The sequence below is a fragment of the Hippoglossus stenolepis genome, chromosome 9 (assembly GCF_022539355.2).
Source record: "Hippoglossus stenolepis isolate QCI-W04-F060 chromosome 9, HSTE1.2, whole genome shotgun sequence".
In the NCBI taxonomy this organism is placed as follows: Eukaryota; Metazoa; Chordata; class Actinopteri; order Pleuronectiformes; family Pleuronectidae; genus Hippoglossus; species Hippoglossus stenolepis.
This window is the reverse complement of record NC_061491.1, coordinates 20359392-20380933: the sequence shown is the minus strand read 5'-3', so window position 1 is coordinate 20380933 and position 21542 is coordinate 20359392. Positions and strand designations below refer to the sequence as shown.

The 21542-nt window shown below is 43.4% G+C and overlaps 1 protein-coding gene across 1 annotated transcript in view; it reads left to right on the top strand.

The window, feature by feature from the left end:
* Nucleotides 1-20938, top strand: part of fbxl17 (F-box and leucine-rich repeat protein 17) — a 216281-nt gene extending 195343 nt beyond the window's left edge. The window contains exons 10-11 of the mRNA XM_035165220.2: nt 1079-1221; nt 18801-20938. Of these exons, the coding sequence (XP_035021111.1) occupies nt 1079-1221; nt 18801-18938 (281 nt within the window). The 3' untranslated portion in view covers nt 18939-20938. The remainder of the gene's footprint in view (nt 1-1078; nt 1222-18800) is intronic.
* Nucleotides 20939-21542: the final 604 nt, after the last annotated feature.

Below are 21542 nucleotides of genomic sequence, written 5' to 3'. Positions count from 1 at the left end.
GCTTCCTCCATCTTTACCCTCCTTCTTTCATCTTTCCCTCATCCCTCGCTCCTCCTGCTCCCTTCCCACTCTCATTAGTGATGGTTGTGAGAGAGTGGAGAACAAAGCCCAGGCCGTGCCAATCGATCACCGAGCAACACCGTCAATTGACTGGTTGGAGCACAGTTCTTCTCCATCTGCAAAACGATTTACAGGTCAAAGATTGATGAGGATGACTGTTGTGTGTCTGTGTGTGTGCGTTTGTGTGTTGATACAACAGTGTGTGTCTGTATTTTAGATAAATTATACAAGATTAAGTCTTGTCTTGTTTGTCAGCGACATGTTTTATTTGCACTCCGCTCCAAATTAAATTCAGACGGTATCAAAAGAACTGTGTGTGTGTGTGTGTGTGTGTGTGTGTGTGTGTGTGTGTGTGTGTGTGTGTGTGTGTGTGTGTGTGTGTGTGTGTGTGTGTGTGTGTGTGTGTGTGTGTGTGTGTGTGTGTGTGTGTGTGAAAGATAGCCGCAGACACTGACAGTTTGGTGGGTACTTTTTATCCTGGCTCTAGATTTCTGCAGTAAATGTGGTAAATTTCTACAGTACACACACACACACACACACACACACACACACACACACACACACACACACACACACCACACACACACACACACACACACATACATACAGTGGAATTAAATCATACACTGGCATGGAGTCACACTTTACCCTGGCACCGTGTCTTTGCCTTTCAGTGCTGTGACTTATGCCAACACACTAATGGATAAATCCTCCAGCAGTCTGAACAAGCTTGGGTATGAAAGTTTGTGTGTGTGTGTGTGAGTTTCAGCGCGTCACCCCTGCGTGCACGTGTGTATATTTTCAAGGTGTTGTGCAAACATTGGGATTCTGTGTCACAGCTGGCCAGATGACTTGCCCTGGCTTCATCTCGAATTTCTCTGCGTCTCTGTGGGAGGACGCCGCCGCCACATTTGCATGAAAAAGGCTGTCAGACTAACACCTTTTCTTGTTTCTCTCCCTCCCTCCTTCCCCACCTCCCTGTGCCTCCATCCCTCTATCTTCCCTTCTGTGTCCGCAGCTCTGATAGCCATAGGCCAGTACAGCAGCACCATAGAGACCGTGGATGCCGGCTGGTGTAAGGATATTACAGACCAGGGAGCCACACAGATCGCTCAGAGCAGCAAGTCCCTCCGCTACCTGGGCCTCATGAGATGTGACAAGGTATCAGGGCTCAGCCCATAATGTCTGCTGATGTCTGCCTTCCTGTCAGTATGTATTGTATGTGTGGCGCTCTCTTAGAAGATGCCTCTGGAGAAGCTTTCAGATGAAGAAGATTACATTTTTTGGGGTTTTACTTCCGAAGTTTGGGGGAAAACGAATGCAAAATTGTAATTAAAGTAATTTTTTGGATATTTTCCCAATTTTTTGCATTTCAGCATTGCCAGATGGGAAATATATCGTAGCAGGGGCTTGAAATTCTCGTGGTTTGGGGAAAATCACGTACACTAACCATATCTATAAAATAAACAATAAATAAATTGTTAATAGATAAACCACACTTTCATAAAACACATTTAGGCAAACAAGTATTCAAGTTCCACTTCTGAATTGCTGCCTGTGTCTCCTACATCCTCACTGTGCCAATTCTGATTGGCTGGGGAGATATCATGTGAAATTAAACACATATTCATGTACGTCATCACAAAAAACACAGAGGTTGATCCATATTTCACTAACTGAGGGTTATAACTCTTAATATTGTCTCTAAATTAAATCATACATTATGAATTTTTGCATTACTGATTGTACAGGATTGGATAGGATGATAAAATAATAGTACACACCAATATATATGGATACATTTATATATATATAGTCAAATAGACATGAATTCCTAACATTTCCAGGTTATGGCAGCTGAACAATTAAAATCTATCCAGAGGAGAGCATGTGAAGCTACTGCCGCCTGTGCCCAGCACATGTTCGAGTCAGCTGGTTGGGTGGTAACAGAAGTAAAGGGACATAATGACCCCTCTTAAACACTCTGAGATGCCTCTGGGTCTCAGGGACGATCTTTGTCAAGTCACACTTCAACTCTCATCTGGTCTCTTAAAACCTCCAATCAGTAACCTGATGGAGGCTCATTTAGTGGCACTATCGTAGTGGCAACCCCGCCCACCTCTCCAATGGGCACAGTGGGGCTGCTGCAACACAGATGCATCCACTTAGCACGAGATCATTCAGGCTGACATGAGTGGGACGAGGGCATGCAGGGAACGGAAAGTGAACAGCTGGCTTAACCTAGAAACTTGAGCCTGTATTGATAGAGTACTGCTTGTACTGTAGCCTTGTACACAACAACGCCCTAATCCCAGTGCTGGTGGGCCTCCTATCACAGAAAGTAACCGTATGCTTTAATGAGCCTTTAGTTTTTAAGGTTGAGGCTAAATCTCACATTTGGGTTTTAGGCTGCACAAAATTAAAAGCCCCTGCTGTGCACTAAAAGCCCAAGTGGAGGTTGGCAGGGGAGAAAAGAAGCAGGAGAGATTCTGACTTATCGTCGAGGCCCTTTCACCAGGTTGGGAACTCATCATTTTTATTTCTTCATTATAAAATCAGAGCTATCTGGGTGGTTGCAGCCTCAAGGTTGACCCAACGGATTCCTCTGATAAAAACGCCCACCCGGAGATCGTTAACTGTGACACGGACGTCGGTGTATCATATTTATCTATTGATACTGTAATGAAATTAAAACATATGAGGGCCTGACAGTGACCCCGTATGTAAGGTCCCAGTGATGAAGTGGTGTACTCAATTCACATTATTGCAGAAATGAATGTGTATCTATCATATTTATCTAGGAGTAATAAAGAGTAACTGCATTACATAGCAGGTGATCACTTAGATTCCATTTTCATTTAGTCCCCTCCCGCCTCCACGACTCGGTGACCCAACAATCGATAATACAGCCATGCTAATAAAAATCTCTTCTGGAATGACCCACATCTTTACTGGAATAATAATTTTTCTTAGTTTCTCTCCATCGCAGGCCCCTGCCCTGCCGACAACGAATTCTCCAATTCCTCTCCCCTCACTTATCCACCCATCTCTCTCTCTTCTACTGGGATATTCACACTCATAATTTAGCCTGGAGGATGGAAAGATAAATAATTATTCTTCCTCTGCTAGAAGGAGGGAATTTAGGGGGGAGACACAGCTAAATAAAGCAGTAATTGGTGCTATTAGAGCGGTAATAGAGTGTGAATCGAGCAGAGAGAGAGGAGGTTGACAGTTTCCCAGCTCAGGTACATTACAAAGTCTGAATCAGAGAATTCATTCACTGCAGGGTTGCCCCCTTCACCTACTTCTCTATCTCCTCTGTTCTGTGTACTACAACTGTGTTTAGCATTGCAAATGAGCCTGGAGTACTGCTGGGGATTGGTCAGGCCTGTGTGGGAGCGAGATCAGCCCACGGCAGCTCATTTCTCTGTTGTTGTTGTTGTCTCTCATTATGTTCGGCAAGAAAGGGAGTTATAGGCAGGTTTCAAGGAGGAGAGAGAGAGGGATGGGAGTAATCTGAAGTTTGCTCAGAGGGAAGCAAATGAACAGAAATAGGTTGTTATTACTGAGGTCAGAGTGAAAATGAGAGCTGCAGAGCGAGTTAAAGAGGTAAAAAGGTGAATGAAAGAGACAGACCGGGGGAATTGTGGTTATATACAAGTCAGCCGAGGGGCAGCAGTGACCATGGTCTGCCTGCTGCTCCACTCCTCCTCTGACCTCACTTCTTCTCTTCAACCCGCAGCTCCTCGTGCTCGCCTCAGTGTTTCTGTTTTTCCATCTTAAATTGAATTTGAATTTGTTTGGGATAGCAGTTGAATTAAGCAGTAAATTGGTGGATTTACGTTGGCTGATGCTCCTCTCCACTAAACCCCATTTTATGATATGAAAGGCAAACTTTCTCTTTCACATATGAAGAAGGCTGCTGGAGATTTTCTTTTTCAAACCTGTTCACATTCACCTTTTTTTTTACACATCGACACCTACGTTGGCCATTATCCCAAAATTCTCAAATCATGTCGTCTTTCCAAGTGCACATGTTCGTCAGCGTCTTTTACGTGTATGGCCCCTCTTTTTCATCCTGAGGTATTTGTATTCTTTTAGTGTATGTGTTAGGAACGTCACCAACACGCCCACTGCTGTATTCCCACATGGGCTCACTGGGACTGGGACATTTTACTTCAGGGCTGGCAGGAAAAGTCACGAGCAGCTGACTCAGACGTTTGCGCTCTCAAATACAGCCCCATGGATACTTTCAGGAGATGTCCAGAGTTCAGGGCGTGTCTGAAAGCAGCTTTAGAGTCTGTTATCTTTATCAAGGTCACGATTGGCTGTTGCCTGATTTGAACTGGTGACTCTTTCGCTTGTTTCAGCTTCTCGGCCTCGCTGCTCCTACGCGTCCTCGCTTTGCTTGAGGGAGTCAAGTGCTTTCAAATTCACAAGTCAAAGAAATCTGATCAAATTACACACCACATTTTGAGTGTATTTTCACGGTAATTTCTGTTTTGACCTCTGCTTGGTTAAAAAAAATGTATAATATTTTGATCACAGCATCTCTTAAATGACTCAAATCTGTATTTAAAAGTACTTTACGAAATTGTTTTCAGTACATTCAATTTGTTCTTGATTTTTTTTTATTTCTGGTTTGCATTTGACATTTCAGCCTCGGGCCACGTTGTATCATGGTTTATTTGTGTATCACAGCAGTCAAATCCAGAGGCATGTCCAATTCAATCTGAGGGCAAACTAATCTCATCTCTGCACTTAATGCAGTTCTGGGAAAACGGACAAGCCGGGGGATAAGTCTCAATTCCACAAGGGTTTGCTCATAATGAAAGTCTTGTGCTAAATTACTTAAGTTTGGGTTTCTGTCCGTCACAGAATGTCTTCTTCATATTGACAAATCAATTCAAACATGTTTTACCCCATACCTTTAATTTACAATGAGAAGTACGGTGTTTTTTCTTTCTTCTTTCTGCAGCCCAGTGTTAAAAATGCCTATTATTTCCTCAGTGTGTCTTCTGTGGTCTTGTCCTGTGTTGAATGTTACATTATTTGATAGAAACATGAGGCGAGAGCATGTGGGGATTGCAGGGAGATCTGCTCTGCTGCACAACACGTCCTTAATTAGATTTGAATGGTATTTTCATATGATTTAAGCTTGATAGATTTGTATTGGTCTAACGCTGTCAGCTTGACCCGTCACATCCTCAGTTTGTTTAGTTCGGCCTCAGGATCTGATCACTTGAGGAACCATCTTAATATTTACACAACAACCAACTGCAGACCGAGTCAACGTATACTGTAGCTGCGACCTGGAATTATTCAGCTCTGCGTACCAACCCTGACTGTTTGTAGAACGGAAATAAATTGTTATATACACCTATGCGGAGCAGTTTGCTTCAGATGGCAGATAGTTATTCTTCCTGAGAGCGATGTTGACAGTGTTTTGGATTCTACGAATACATTACAAATATACCGAAGTTGATATTTCCCTTACAAGGACGTTGTTGGTTTCTGCCCAGGATGTGTATGTTGCAGGAATTTAGAACAAATAGCTGCCATTGCTTGGACAAACGTGGCAGAGATTAGATGTGACAACTCCACGGTAACAACCTGACCTGTTGAGTCCCTCATTCCCTCGGTCCCACACATGTTCAGGTAAATTCTACAGTATACATTTGGCTATTTAAAATAAATATAGCTTCAGTCGCCCCTTATTTCTTCCTCTCTCCCTCCCCTCTTTTCCCCCTTCTCTCCCTCTCAAAGCTTCCTCCCACACTAACTGATGTGGAGTTAGGTTTCGGTCCCGTCACTCTCACACAACTCCAGTCTTGTGATAACCTTGACACACGGTGCGGACAAACCCAGTCAGCTCTCTGCTTCGGCGGCGCAGCCTCGCCCGTGTAAATTTGTTTGGAGTTGTCAAAACGCTGAGAATTTTAATGTAACAGCTTCCCTGAATGTCACAGGACTTAGACAGTGTAGAATTCATTTAAGAACTGTTAACAGGATCCAGCTGGCTCTCCTCATGTGGAGCAGTGTGAAGGATCGATTTCCTCCGTCACAGTTTATACAAACGTGCTTCCGTACTGTATACATTTTACATTCAGAGAACCCAAATTGTATGTCCACTGGCATTTGAACAGATATGAAGAAGTTAAGGGCTTTTTTTTCCACTTAGCACAAACACAGACGGAGTACACCACAGATCTGTGAGAAATATTTTCTTATTTAAACTCTCTTTTCAGCAGCAGAGCCATATACGGTCTTTACAGGCTGGAATGTGTACGTTTGTGCCACTAACTCTTTTTTCCTTCCTCTCTCGGCTCGTCTGTCTGAAGGATTTTCATTGTGTCTCGGTGTTTATACATGTCCAAATGCAACGTGTCTGTGTGTGTTACAGTGTGTGTTCTCCGAGAGGAATTTATGTTATTTGCTGTTAACACAGCACATAATGGAGCATTGAAATCAGAACCCCCTCCAGGCTCGGGCAAATGGCGTGCTCCGCCTGCCTCGTATGATTACAGCCCTCTGCCCTCAGGGCCGAACGACCCTGTTCCGACGAGGGGAAGGAATGCGATTGATCCAGACTCACCCCAAAATAATCAATTCAATTCATTTTGTCCTTTTTCGAACTATAAACACTGTGCCAGTCTTTTGAAGTATTCTCGAAGTATTTTTTGCTCGTCAGTGGCGCATATGTCAGTGAATATGTCATAGAAAACCCAGCTCCGCGCTAAATTCACTGTGAAATGTTGGGTCCTCTCTGTTGGGAGGAATTCAGACGCTTCCACGAACACAATAGAACATTATGTATTAAGATCTCCGCTGTCCAAACTCAGTGCACTGGTGTCAACTCTAATTTTCAAACCAAAGTTGACAGGTAGACTTTGACGCCGTAGTAACAACATTCTGCTCACTGGACTGGGCAGATACACACAGGCACATATGCCAAACGCTCACAAATTCACCAAATCCTAACACTATAACATTTTAAGCTTTTTGGCTAACCACAAAAAAAAAAGTGTCCAGTTACAGGGGCAAGGATCCAGCAGTCAGCGTTATTGATTCGTGCAGAAACACACTGTACTGCCAAGTGTAATACTGGGTAACTCATTGCGCCCTTTATCTTGACAATGTTTTCATATGTCTCGTATATGAGTTAAGTTGTTGTTTTCTATAACGTGCCCTCCTGGCCACACTGTGAAAATTCATGCTCTGCTGATTTACACGTTTGGGGATTTTGATCTTATTCAGCCTTAGTGGAATATTTTCTTCAGGGAAGTTGTTACAGCCTCCACACGTTTACCTCCTTTATTCTCTCTTTGTGTTTATTCTTCGTCTGTTCCCTCTTCTTTCTTTGTCTTCCTCCTTCCCTTCACTCTTTTATACCATCTCCCTCTCCTCGCTCTTCTCTCTTCTCTTCTTTAAGCCTACCGTCTTTCTTTCTTTTTTTCTCAGCTTCTTTTCCACTACTTCATTAGAGAGAAAACAAATGGGCGTTCTTGGTTGTGAAACGGAGATGGAGGCAAACTCCCGCAGTCAGCACGAAGCCTGACTCGGGACGACTGTTGGAGAGACTAAGAGTTATCATCGTAATGGAGGAGATGAGGGAGGAAAATAGAAGGTAAAACAAGAGGTGGCCGTGAGGGAGGGAATAAAAAATGATTTAACGAACGACACAAACCAAGCGAAAATAAAAGTGAAATTAGATCAAATGAAACAAAAGAGTCAAAGCCGACTATTCCCCTCACAAATGGCGCCAAAAAAAAGTGTTTTGTGTAAGCAGTTTCGAAGTGTGCTCCCATTACCTGTACTGAGGTGGAGCGCCGTTTGGGGAGCGGGTACGAGCGCCGCGGCACCCCCAGATACAACAACCAGACAGACCTTGTTAAAAGAACAGACATACCAATCAATATGGTCGTTCCACCGGTGCATCCAGCTGCCAGGGACTATACACAGATAGGCACGGCACAGCAATTTGCAGACATAAACAAGGGCCTAATTGTTCAGGGCCTGGAGGTTTGGAGTGAGGAAAACAAAGATGAAGTATGGCGAGTTAGGAGGCATTTTAACTCTCATTTAGGAAATGAGAGTTTGGGAGTTCAGAAAAACTTTATTCGATGAGTGCTGTTATCGTGTTGTTATTGCGAGCGGCAGGGATCCTTAGTTTAAAGGCTCTTAAAGTGGAGGGGAATTAAGGGGAGAGATGCCGCGTGTACACCACAAAGTGAGAGAGGTTTTCCTGCTTCCTATTTTCCAGGGCTTTGACCAAAGCCAGACTTGAATGTTCAAAGTCGAGAAAGTAGTTTGAAAGAGTCATTTGCCATTTGTGATTTTCAGTGTAATCTTGGGAGTCTCATCCCCCCGCGCGCAGAAGAGCTGTATTGATTGGCGGTCTTAACTGAAGCGGCCTCCTGATCATCCCTTCATCTTGTTTCGAAAGGGCAGCGGCGAGGGACAGTGAAGGAGAGAGGGCGAAATAAAGTGAGACACCGACAGAGTTCACTGAGTGTCTGAGGGGGAATCTCACAATTGCCCTTCAGCGAAAAAAGCTACCAGAAAACCCAATAGTAATCTGACCTCACCTGGATCGCACACTAACACACAAGCCGTTTTCAGACATGACCTGCGGGTAAAATCCAGAGAATTGGTTCAGTTATTCTTCCACACATGCACAACGCAGCGGGGGGGGGGTTTCTGCACAGACGCGTTCACAACAGCATCAAATCCTCCACGTTATTCAGGCGAGAGGTGGAGCAGCCGGGTGCAGCAGGCAGAGGCAGGAAGTGACGTGTTAACTCTGCTGCGGAGATCACGTGATTTTCTTGACAACACACAGACACCCGTGTCGGCTCTTATCACCACAAACTCCCTTGACATCTTTGTGGATGTTTTTTACGTCTGTTTCCCCGCTTTTTCAACAGGATATATTCGATTTTTTCTGTCTGGCATCTTTCACTCGCGGTGAATCCAGCGGGGGATCCCCTGCTGTGTTCTCACATTGACTTCTCCTGGATGTACGGACATTATTCTTGGAGGCCGGGAGGAGAAACTCTCTCTAGTTTTCCAACCAGGCCCTTAGTAACAACTCTGGATAATGTCTGAATGAGCCCATGAGAGAGTGCAGCAGGAGAGTCACTGCGAGGGAGTGGACAAGTTTCTTAACACTTGACAAACGCTGGAAAACTGGAAAAACCCTAAAGAATACAAATATCTCACTGTGAGAGAGAGGAGCCGTACACATGGAATACTTTACCGGAGGTGTCAACTTGAAAAGCGGCGAGAGTCGAGAGCTTTTGGTGATAAGGGGCCGACGCTGGTGTCAATGGGCTGTAAACAAAAACACGATCTCCACAGTGGAATTTATTCATTACTTCCTCCCTCCTGCAGCCTGTGCCACCCCTCACCTCAATGCTCCTGAGAGTCCTGTGTTGTTGTCACCACGTCTGAGCGGAGAATCTCCCGCTGCGTTCTTCATGTGTGGGCAAACTCCCCGGCAAAGGTCTGGACGTTATATGCAGAGATTCCTGTCTGAAAAAATGGCTGCACACACAAATACCTGTGTTGCCCTCCCTCCACCTAATCCTCTCTTTGTTCCTCACCCCTCTTTTTGTTTCTCAGTCGCTCCCTCCCTCGCCCTCCTCCGAGCAAGGACAGCCAAGGTTGTTTGAATTTGTGGATGCCGCTCACATCTTTTGTTCATTCAATTAGTTCATTCAAGTTTCCCCCCCCTTGTTTTGTTTTTCATCCTCCCCCCTTTTTATCCCCCTCCTCCTCCCTCCTCATCCAGCGCTGTTTACTCATCACAACGGAGGTCAACATAATCTCATGGAGTCATGGGCAGACAGGAGACAGGAGTCAGTGGGGCCTGGATACTGATTTTGGGGGCAATAACTTTTTTTTTCCTTTTCGCAGACATTGACAGAGACATCAGGTGGTCACAAGCCCTTTTTAGCCTGGAGCTGCAGATGTCTGACCACGTTGGTGATGAATTAGCTTTTTAACGCTAATGACAATGTTACTCCCCTCGCTGAAAGCTACGTCCGTACAAATTGAATACGTCCAGACGAACTTGGGATTTTTTCTTGGGATCGATTAAGCTTTTGATTGATGTCCAGCTTTATAATTGATTGCCAGTGGATGTAAAAGCTTAAAAAAAAAGAGTTTTGCTGATTTGCAGCCAGGAAAAAAGAGTTTCTATGACCTGTGGCTGCTCAGTTAACATTTGAAGAAAGGAACAATTTTTAAATTCTGAGAGCAGAGATACAGATTCATCATGCTGTCATGATTTGTGCTTGTCCCGACGGCGGCGAGAACAAAAGGCTGATATGTGTGTACACACCGTTTTTTCGTTGACATTTTAAATACTGAAGAGCTCAACTTTTATTGCGGTGCTCTCATTTGAATTTTCAGAATTAACCCGTAATGCAGGATAATCACGCTACGGAAGGTGGTGTCCACGCATTGTGCTTACTGATGAGACGGGGGGGGCTGCTTACTGCCTCGCTTGTAACTTAAACCAGTGGCTATGAGTTTTGTATCATGGCGTTCTTTGAAAGGACGTGGAGTCGAGTCGTCCTTGTTATTTATGTATTCTGAAGAACAAGGGAGTCATGCGAGGCAAAGAAATTAAACACAGTAGCTCTGTTGTGATTGTTATTAATTCTGCGTGTGTCTGACCCTCCGGTAAGCTGCGCTGGAATGTGCTCCTACGGTTTCTGGAGGTGTGTGTGTGTGTTTGGTCTCGGTGTTTCTCATGTTGCGGGGACCTAATTCTGTTTACACAGTCATGTTATTATGGGGAAGGCGTGTTCGTTATGGGGGCAAAAAGCAAGTCCACATAAGGTAAATCATTAAATTAAAGGGTAAGGGTTAGGTTAAGATTAGCGTTAGGAATTTATTTATGATGGCTAAGGTTAAAGTAAGGGGCAAGGTAATGCATTATGTCAACGAGTGTCCTCACAACACTTGTAAGATAAGTGTGTGATCCCCCACCTGACCACATTGTGCTTTTTGCCATTTGAAGATCAACAGGCCTCGTTTTCATCCTCATCTTTACATCCACTTACTCTCTCTGTTTCTCTAATGAGCTTCTGCTGATGCATTATTGATTCTGATTATTGTGATTGAAGCCAATTCACATCAATGGACGTGGTCGCACAGAGAGGCCCGGTCTGAAGAGGCCTCTACAGTCAGACCCGGTCCAGAATACACACAGCGGTTAATTAGACCCAATTCCAAATGCAGTCGACCTCCACCAACCACTTCACATTTCAGTGTCTGTCTTGCCTCAAAAAACCACATTTCTTTCAGCGAAGCTTGTGGTGAAACGTCTAATCACCCGAAACACCTCATATATATTGACACGGATCCAAGAACCACGGCTACAGAGCGACCGACATCTGACCCTGACCCGACTGTACAGACTGTGATTTAGACTTAGAGGGAGAACAGCATGGCCTGCTGAAATAGGTTTTATCTTTATCTTTTTGATTCTTGTAACAACTTGTTAGCATGTTTTTATTGTTTCCATGTACCTCTATTTTACTTTATTTTATTTCTTTATTGAATCTTATTTTTAGTTTAGCACTTTGACCTGCATTTAATGTGTAAAATGCTTTATAAATAGATAAATTAATTAATATTAGTAATCATTGTTATTTATACCATCATATTCCTTATTGTATGGGATCCTATCATGTATATGATCATAATTCCAGTAATAATTCTATGATATGATAATAAATTATAACTTACTGTTTCTTATTTTAAAACTAAAATGAGTTGTACTTGCACCAATATTCAGTTTATTTAGTTTCTTTATATTCCAGATAATTTAATGTCTTTCCAAGCAGTGGTTTTAAGTTATTACAGTATTTAATGCAAAAGAAAAACAGACAATTATGAGCTTGATTGCTACAAGAAAATTAAATCTAACTCTGAGGCTTTTCAGATTTCTGTGTCACTATACGCCTCCCCTCTTAATTAGTTATGTGTTACTTCTGCCTTAATAAGATGAAGCTGCGATAGCGTTTTACCACGTTTTCTTTTCTGAGATTAACAAATATATTGTGCTAAGCCTCTTGAGTTATGGAATGTTTTGCTCCAGTCTGCAGAGATAAGAAGGCCGGCGCAGAGAGAGGGATTGGACTGAGCCTCGTACACATTCCTTTAGTTACCTTTGTCACGCGTGATGGAGTGTGGGGTTTACAAACCTGGCCTCCAGAACCTCTCTCTCTCTCTCTCTCTCTCTCTCTCTCTCTCTCTCTCTCTCTCTCTCTCTCTCTCTGACCCTGTTCAGTTGAGCCCCTGTTGCTCTGAGTGTGTGTGCGTGCATGCACTGACACCCTGCCGCTGTCTGATATTGTGCAGGGATGAGGTTGTGTGAGCGGGACCAGACCTTAGTTGTCGCAAGCAGTGCCTGACCTGGTTTTTTTAAAAGCACATTCAGAGGCATGCTCTGCAGATTTCTGTGAGGGGGGGCGCCCGGCTTTCTGACACAAAATCAAAATGTTTGAGCACAGGCTTTTCCTCGGTAAAGCGCAGTCTATTCCGTAAAGCTTCCAAGCCAATGCATCGATAGTTCATTTAGAAATATTGAATCCTCTGGAATAAGTTGGTGGCAGCCTCTTTTCTGTCGCTATACTTCTAAAATCCTCTTATTTGCTGTTTTCTTTCTTCTCCATCCAGTCCCCCTTCATCTTCTTATCAGACACTGAGAACTATCTTTCAATTGTCCAGTCACTCGTTTAGAAACTTTACAACTGGGGCTTTTCCTCTGAGCAGTTTAAAGAAGGCTATAAATCTGGCTGTTTAAATCCAGGCTTGTTCAGGCTGCCTTTTACTGGGGCCTGATGCACGGCATTCTTCTGCTGCCTAAATAGGCTTTTTAAACATTTACCCCAAATGTATTTACTGGTTGACTGATACACTCTCTACATGGGAGTAGACAGGGAACGGGGGGTATTTGTCTCTCTTTATGGGCCTGGGACTAGCAATGGCTGCCACATGGCCAAAGAAAACGAGAGAAGGAGGAAAGGAAAAAAGGAAAGAAGAACAAACAGACCTGCGCTGAGGTTAATGAAAACACGGAAGATATAAAAAGGAATAGAACCATTTTTCTTGAAACACTTAAAGTCAAATAAAAAGGATCAGTGAGCATGTCTCTGTTTCCTGATATTTGCATGCGCGTCTTTTTTTAATTTAAATTCAGCTCTGAAGTGTGAACAGTCAGTGTTTTATTGCCTTTTTCTCAGGGTCATTGTTGCTGCATTCAATACGGCACTCAGTGGGTTTTGATATATTCTGAAGGAGCGGAGGCCGTATTTTCTCAGTCTTCTATTTCCTAAAGTCTTTCCCTCTCTCTTTATTCCATTTCCCTCCCTTGATTGCTGGGAGCACTCAGAGGGTGTTCTCACCACGCCAGTCTAATATGATATGCATCTCCGTGTTTGTGTATCTGATTATCGATTTACGACCCTGTTCTTCTTTTTCCCACTGAGAATGTGAACTGCTGCGGCATTAGTCATCTTTACGACGTGTTTTACTGTGCTTCTTACCGGGGGAAGGCCCTGCATTTGCGGTAAATGTATATTTTACGTGGTGATAGAGTGCATTTGCATCAGAGGATTAGTCTTAAAAAAAAAAAGAAAATGAGGCAGCTCACTGTTACAGCCCATGAGAGCACTCCAGGAGAGAACAGAGGTCAGTTCAGGGACTTTGAGTCACATGTAAAGGCAGAGGAGCAGTTGTCAACAGGCGCTCACTCACTCACTCACTCACACACACACACACACACAACCCTATAAACTTTTCATGTTTACTGTACAGCATGTTCAAATAAAAGGTGCTTTTTGCTGAACAGTGTATCAGACATACATCTTTTTTGTTTTCCCTTCATCCGCTCTCGCCCTCTTGCAAACCCTGACAACGGCACATTACCCGTCAGCACGCATTACGCCGCACTTAGATCTACAGGACAGCATCTTTGAAGTTAAAATGGGGGAAAATATCATAAGTATAGGCCTTGCTCCAGATAGCTGTGGCTGCGCTCCCAGATGCTTCTCAAAGATTAGAATCATCAGTGGGTAGCGATCTGCTCTATCATAGACTTGGCAGCAGGTTTGGGGGAGGGGCTGTACAGTATGGTCCGGTACGGTACAGTGATCCGGACTGTATGGGGGAACAGAAAAGAAAACATCCATGCAGGAGCCATTCCAGTCACCAGAACCTCCAGTGACTTATGATGGCATTTTTAAGCTTATGTTGCTAAGCAACAAAATATTGTTATGCACAGTTTTTGCCCAGTAACAAAATTGCACTCCAGGAAGAAACAGCTGAATCACCGATTTAAAGTCTGTGGCACAGCAGTTGTAACCAGAGGACGCCCGTCTCTGCCAGGAAGTTACCCACAGCGTTCGGTCTGACCTTTGTGTCCAACATCAGCTCGGAGCCGCAAATACCAAGCAGGTGTGGTGATGTCATCACTTCTCATTCGACATACCAGAGCCATGCAAAGGGCACATTGGCGTGTTCTGGAAAGAGGATTGTGGCTGTGAACTCTGGGAACCGACGAGGAAAGGCTTTCTTTCACAGTGGGCTGTTGTTTTTAGACCTGAGGAGACGTACAGTAACTCTGGTTGTCAGACTGGTGCAGCGGAGGAGAGTTAATGGATGACGTGTATGTGCCTCTGTCAACAAGATTTTCTGTGCACCAGCAAGAAGTTGTTTCAAAGATGCCAATAAAGTTAAGAGTAAAGAGATTTTAAACATGGGTACAGCAGCCAGCCGCTCTTTTCTATGTAAAGATATAGTGGAGTAATGGCGTCCTGACCAGAGTATGAAGTCACATTCAAAGTCACATTCCATGTCTGGTTGTGATCCGAGCTCCTCTGTTCTTTGTTTTGGTACGGGCGCACGTTTGTGTTAGTGCACGTGCGTGTGCAAGTGAATGTGAGTCCCTCCCTGTGAAACTGTTGGTCCCATGTTTATAAAGCAAAATGGCTCCAGCTTCAGTCGGCAGTGATGTAAAAATTACACCCGGGTGGACACATCTTTATTTTTTTACACTGTCTGTGGGCTACACCTAAAACATCAAGACTGCTCAGGCAAACAATGCTAGCTAGCAGTTAGCCCCTCTGCCGGCCCACTGAGAGTGGGCTGCGCTCAGAAATAAAGTTTAACAACATTAATTTATCGACCAAAGACTTCAGGGTCACTTTATTGAGTGTGGATTCCCGACCCGAGCCCCAGGCCTTCTTTGAAATGATATGATGAAATGATATTTGTTTTCGGGTGGAGGTCAGTCTCGTTGGGCTGGGATATCTACTTGATTTATTTACACTGGACGTGCCTGTGATTGTGCAAAGCATTTGGCTCGGGTCGCATTTTGACACAAAAAATAGAATGGCTCTTTGACGAGATCGGACACTTTGCTTAAAACACTAAAGTAGGCGGGACTTGTGGCCTGAGGAGGGGCTTACCGTCCCCGTGCTCATCCCGGTCGGTGCCAGGTAGCGGCAGTGAACGTGGTACAAGGACTTTCTTTGCTGTATTGTAACTTTAAAATGTTCATGGTGTTGGATTTGATTGATAGTAGAATGAATCGTTTGTTTTCTTGTTTGCCTTTCACCTCTGCTGTAATCATATGTTTGAATTCCAATCATTTCAAACCCGTGTTATGTGACAGTAATTACATTATTTAAGTCTGTTTAAATAGAAACATGAAAACACTGATGTTACGCAGGGTTTGTTTTCGGCTCAGTGTTACCAACAACAATAGCACAGGTCAGTGCAACCGTTTGTCTTTTAATGATTTCCGTCGAAGTGATGCTGCTGCAACTCAAACATTTAGTGCTGCCGCAAGCAGCAATTAGGAAATGATTCGGCATTCTGATTGGGAGCCATTTTGCGTGAGCCGTGTTTGCTCAGCAACTGGAGCCGCACTAAATGAGCATTAATGAATGTTATGGCCTCCCATCAGTTTGACAGGTCTATTCTTTAGATCTGTTTTAATTGTAATTAAGCCATGATTAACGGGCTGGGGGTGTTTTATTCTCTTTTCAAGAATGTGATGTAATATGTTCGCGAGGCAATCAGGGCTTTGTCATTTTATCTGCTAATGAGGCTCAGTCGTATGTCATAACAAACTCAAGGCTTCTCCGCAGTAACGGCTTTCAGAGGCCGTCGTTAAGCTGCTCTCCTGCTCCGGTCCTCGATAGAGGCCACATGCGGCCATCTTTGTAGGCAAACCACTGTTGCTGGTGTGGAAGAAGAGATGTGCGGTTGCAGCAGCTCGTCAGTATCTCAAGTCAAATTTTAATCCAAAGTTTAACCGAATTTTTTTAACATTTACAGTATTTCTTCTCCCATTGTTTGAAAATTCATTTCAGGATGCGAATAGAAACGTGGATTGAAACTCTTCTTGTAAATCGTATTAAATCTTTTAGAAAATGGTGTTGAGATTCATACCATTGCAGGAAATGGTTCAGTGTTATATTCTCTTTCATGCCCTGTGTTATAAACCTTCAGGATAAAAGTGTTTTATTTCACTATAATGAACATCACTGCGTCACTTCAGTTTGGTCTTCTCAGGAAAAGAGGGAATAGAATACCTTGTTTTTTTCTAATCTGACTGTTGGAAATCTCATTATGCAATAATAATCAAGTGGATTCTTTAAGGCAATATCGTGAAACACTGTTTTATTAATGCACCAGCTTTACCCATGAATCTTTGATCACAGCACTGACAGCCACGCTGGAATTTACTCATTTCCACTTTTACCTGAGGATTTAATGCAGCTTTTAAGTGGTAGTGGTGGAGAATTAGTTCAAATTAAAAAGCCAGGTTCTGTTGTCTTTCTCTTCAGCCCCGGAGAAAGAACTGAAGCAGGGAGCGTTAGAGAGTTATTCTCAGACATTTTCTCTCAGCGTGTGAGCAGACTTCGAAAGACTTCACACCGAGATTTTGATTCTAGTTTTTCATTTTTTTCCCTGTCAAGCTTCTGTGCGTTGGCATCACACACTTCAGCTCTCTGGTTTTTCGTTGGCAATCAGAAGTAACTCTAACAGGCTGTTGTTGTCTTTAAGTCCTATTGGATTCAGTGGTGCTGTGCAAAGTTTCCATCTTCCTTCCTTCCGTGACCCGAGAAACATCGGTGGTCCATCTGCCCATTTGTTTTCTCGAGTTCTTTACTTGACAGCAAATTGCTGTTTCCCACCTTTTAGAGAAAATTGTGAAAGAAAGAATTTGACAGAAACGATAACGGATCATAACCTGAGCCAGATTCCAAGAACTCTTACCATGCAAGACTTTTCTTCCAGAAAGCAGAGGGCTCTCAGGGCAGTGAACTCAGGGAAAAGTGTGAACCACTTTGTCACTGCTTTGGCAACAACGGATGACTGTGTGCTCAACATGTGTGTGAGTGTTTATACATCATTTCCCCTGGAAAGTGTCACACTCACGGGTGGGCGGGGGTTGGTTCTGGGTGGGTTGCGGTTAACCCCACTAGGTCTCCAGGGTTACTCTGCCTCTGCTCTTTGTCAGATCCTCTGACTCTCTCACTCTCGGCTGTCAGTGATGGAGTGTCGGACGGGCACAGACGGGCTGGAGAGACCATTTGCTGCTTGTCTCTCGAGTCCTCTGAGGAACAAGAAGGCCTCATTAGCCCGGTGAGCTCAGATGTCCTCTGGTGCTGAGCCCATCACCATAGTCCAGTTGTGTGTGTGTGCATATGTGCATTCACTGTGGGCTCTTTAGAAATTGCCTTCTCTTCATTTTATTCTAGTACAGTGCCATTTTGACTGGGCACTAATGGTTAAATCTGCATTTCCGATTATCTTAATGAGGCATCATGGAGCAATGCTGAGACACTCGACAGAGTTTAAATTACTCGGTTTAAATGGAGTCATTTCAAAATCTGTATTTATTACAGTTACAGCCGTATTTCTGCGACACTTTAAGTTTTTAAGCCGATTGCCTCTATTTTATATATATTTACCCAGGATTCCCTGGAAAATCATTCCGATACTGACTGAACCTGAAATGAACTGCTTTATTTGTAGATTTCAACAAATCATGATAACTTCAATGTTTAAAGTCGTCAATATCAACCAAAATACAGGTTTTCTTCATAAATTCCCTCTTTCTGTCACTATCTCTCCGGTGCTGGAGGAAACCTGCGTTAAAATAACAGTCGACTCAGAGGAAACTCATTTGGTTTGATGACATCAGACAGCTCTCAATTTGCATACTTCCATACTTACTTTACTTCCATACTCACACTGACTGTACTTTGACAGCACACAGGCATTAACACTGATAATCAGAACAACATACGAGGCGCTCTGAGGATCCAGATGGTGAAACACTGGACACTTCTCACCCTCTGCAGTGGACATTTTGGCTCGGTAGTGGAATGGGACAGGTTTTCAAACTTGTGAAAATGGTGGCAGTGTAACTTCCATGATGTGTGAAACAGGGCAAACAAACAGAGGAAAGCAAAATGTGGATTTTAAGTCCAAGCACATCGGTCAGTAGATATTTTGGTGGGTGATTATCATGGTGAAATGTTGCAGTGTTTGATTCAACCTCTGTCAAAATGTATATGTGACTATACTGTGTACACAGTGTACTAACTGTCATATCAGTATGTATCAGTAAGTATCCGATTTGAGACGTGGACATAGTTTTCTCATAGTTGTGTGTGTGTGTGTGTGTGTGTGTGTGTGTTTTGCAGGTGAACGAGGAGACTGTGGAGAGGCTAGTGGTCCAGTACCCTCACATTGTGTTCAGCACGGTGATGCAGGACTGCAAGAGAACCCTGGAAAGAGCGTATCAAATGGGCTGGAGCCCCAACACATCGAACACTTCGTAGCTACTGTGCTGGATCACACACACACACACAGACACACACACACACACACACACAGGTCCTTTCTGTGTACAGACACAAAATGCAGCACATCAATGTTTGCTTCTCATCCACTGTTGAAACATGCATGTGAACCTGTAGCTACACACACACACACACACACACACACACACACACACACACAGAGGTCTAGTCCGTCACCTGTTTCATTTCAGGCAAATCTGCCATTTTAAATATCTCAATCATATATGGGCCTCCTCATGTTTTATAATTGAGATGTTATACACCCACCTGTCAATGCGTATAGTTCTCGTCACCTTTAGGTCAGATAACAACCTTGTGTACTTTCTTTGACTAGAGCCTAGTGCTTATTGGTGCAGACCAGTGCACTAACGAGCTTTTTACTATAAGTGAGAATTCATACATGTCAAGTCCTCCATGACACTTTAGACGGAGAGGAGGTGAAGAAGCATGAGCGATCACGTTTTGAACTTGTGAGGGAAAAAAAACGTCACTAAAGTAGTTGACCAGAATTATTCTGAATGAAAGAAACGACTGGTTTGTTCCTCCAAGTGGAACCAGTGTTTCAGAACACAGTCCACTTCCTCCAGACTGAACTCTCCTGCTGCATTGAGCTCACACAAGACCGAGCAGAGACTCTGAGATCTCGTGGAAACATCGGAACACTTCAGTCCAGAAGACAAACCGGGCCTCGGACCTCACTTTACAGAATTTGGAGAAATCTCTGATGTTTATTTGGTCCGTTTAGAATTCTTCCTTTCTTTCTTGGATGTTTAGTTCAGTGTTCGAAGCACCTGTGGACTCCCATTCATTGACATTGTTGCCAAGGCTCCATTTGAAGGACAGAGCTCTTTGCTGTGACTCAATATGCACATTGTTGTGGTACAGGAGAAAAAAAAAAAAGATATTCAGGCCAGAAGCAGTGAAAACCCTGGTAATTCACGGCAGGAAAATGGCATTGATTATAATCTAAAAGTGCATGTTTACATTGAGAACCTCAACATATGTATTTTTTCAGCTGGAGACGGAGGCTATTTATGATGTGACGCTGAAATGAACATCCGTGTGACTTGGGATCAGTGCTGCTTTCTTTGCCGTGCGTAGATTTACTGTTACTGACCGAGTTTCACCTTGAGTCACACAGAGTGAATGAAAGAGATGTTGCCTTTACCCAAAGACCCTGGGTCAAATTATCAGAGTCACAACCACCTTGACCGACACGGAGGAGGAAATGTTGCCTTAACTGGTTGGTAATTGCCATCAAATTAGTAACCTGTAATCAACCTGGAATTTACAGGAGAAATGTTTATCTGCTCTGCGTTTATCAGATTCCCCTAAACCCCATTATTTGATCCCATATATACATATATACATATAAATATAAGAACATACTGTGTAGGATATAGTTAGCCTAATATTGGTTTTGAGCATATACTTGTAACATTAGTTATGTAGCATTGCAGTTGATGGTTTTAACTTTCTTAGTGGTGTAGGATAAACAAGATAAAACAACTGCCCTGGGCCTCGAACCAGAGCCAATAGAAGTTGGTGGGGGAGAGTCGACCATTTTTCATCTATTCTATAGAAACTCCTTAGTGTACAGTTCAAATGCAAATAACCAGGGTATTTTTCTATGGTGTGAACCAGTTCTGGGCTCGGCCTCCACAGTCTGTTACTCAGATATGAACAATAGGTTACTGAGCTTAGGGTTTGAGTAGAACTGTAAACTTTCTACAGCGTATAGAGACTTCAGACAATTAAAAAAAAAAACTTGTTCATTTTACCCTTGTCAGGATTTGTAGACTTTACCCGACGGAGAGTTTCTCCCTCGGCCTGTTTTTGTTCTGTTTCTGTTCTTTTGTAATCCCCACATGCACTTTTCTTCTCTGCATAGATGTTGACACACTCGATTCCTGATTTGTTAAGGCAACCGTAAATGACTGGATTTACATAAAGATGAATAAAACACTACTACAAGCTTTTTTCTCTCTTTTCCTTTTGTGTGTGTGGAACTGAAGCGGGGTTATTATTCACAAGGACAGCAGAAGACTTCTCTGCTTATTTCACATCATCTGTGGATTGCTTAAATATTTCTTCCAGGTCTTTCCGGGAACTTTCTGTTACAGTAACGACATTTCAGCACAAACACCGCAACGACTCTGGCAGTTGAAATTTGAATCCGACACAGATCACATCCGTATTCTCAGGTAAAATGCAAATAAGGCAACCGGCACGTTTTCCACCGCACCCAAAGGCCTTGGAATGCACGAGTATAACAACCAGAAGCCTCTGTATTGTTAGAAATAAAGATGTTTTCCACGGATTCCCATGCATTGATAATGTCTTTCTTTCTATTGAGCACCGTGACAAAACAACCAGTCTTTCATTAAGGTGATGTCAAGGTCACCACTGTTGTCGCAATTATTGGAGCTTCACATCTGGGACAAAGCGAGGAGACGTCCGCTCGCTGCCAAGTCAAACACGCCAAGGCCTCCACGAGCCTAAAGAGCTGCCACTCGGTGTGTCCTCACGCTTTGACAACGTTGTGCCTTTCAAGTGTCTGTTTTACTGTTCGGTGTGTTTGTG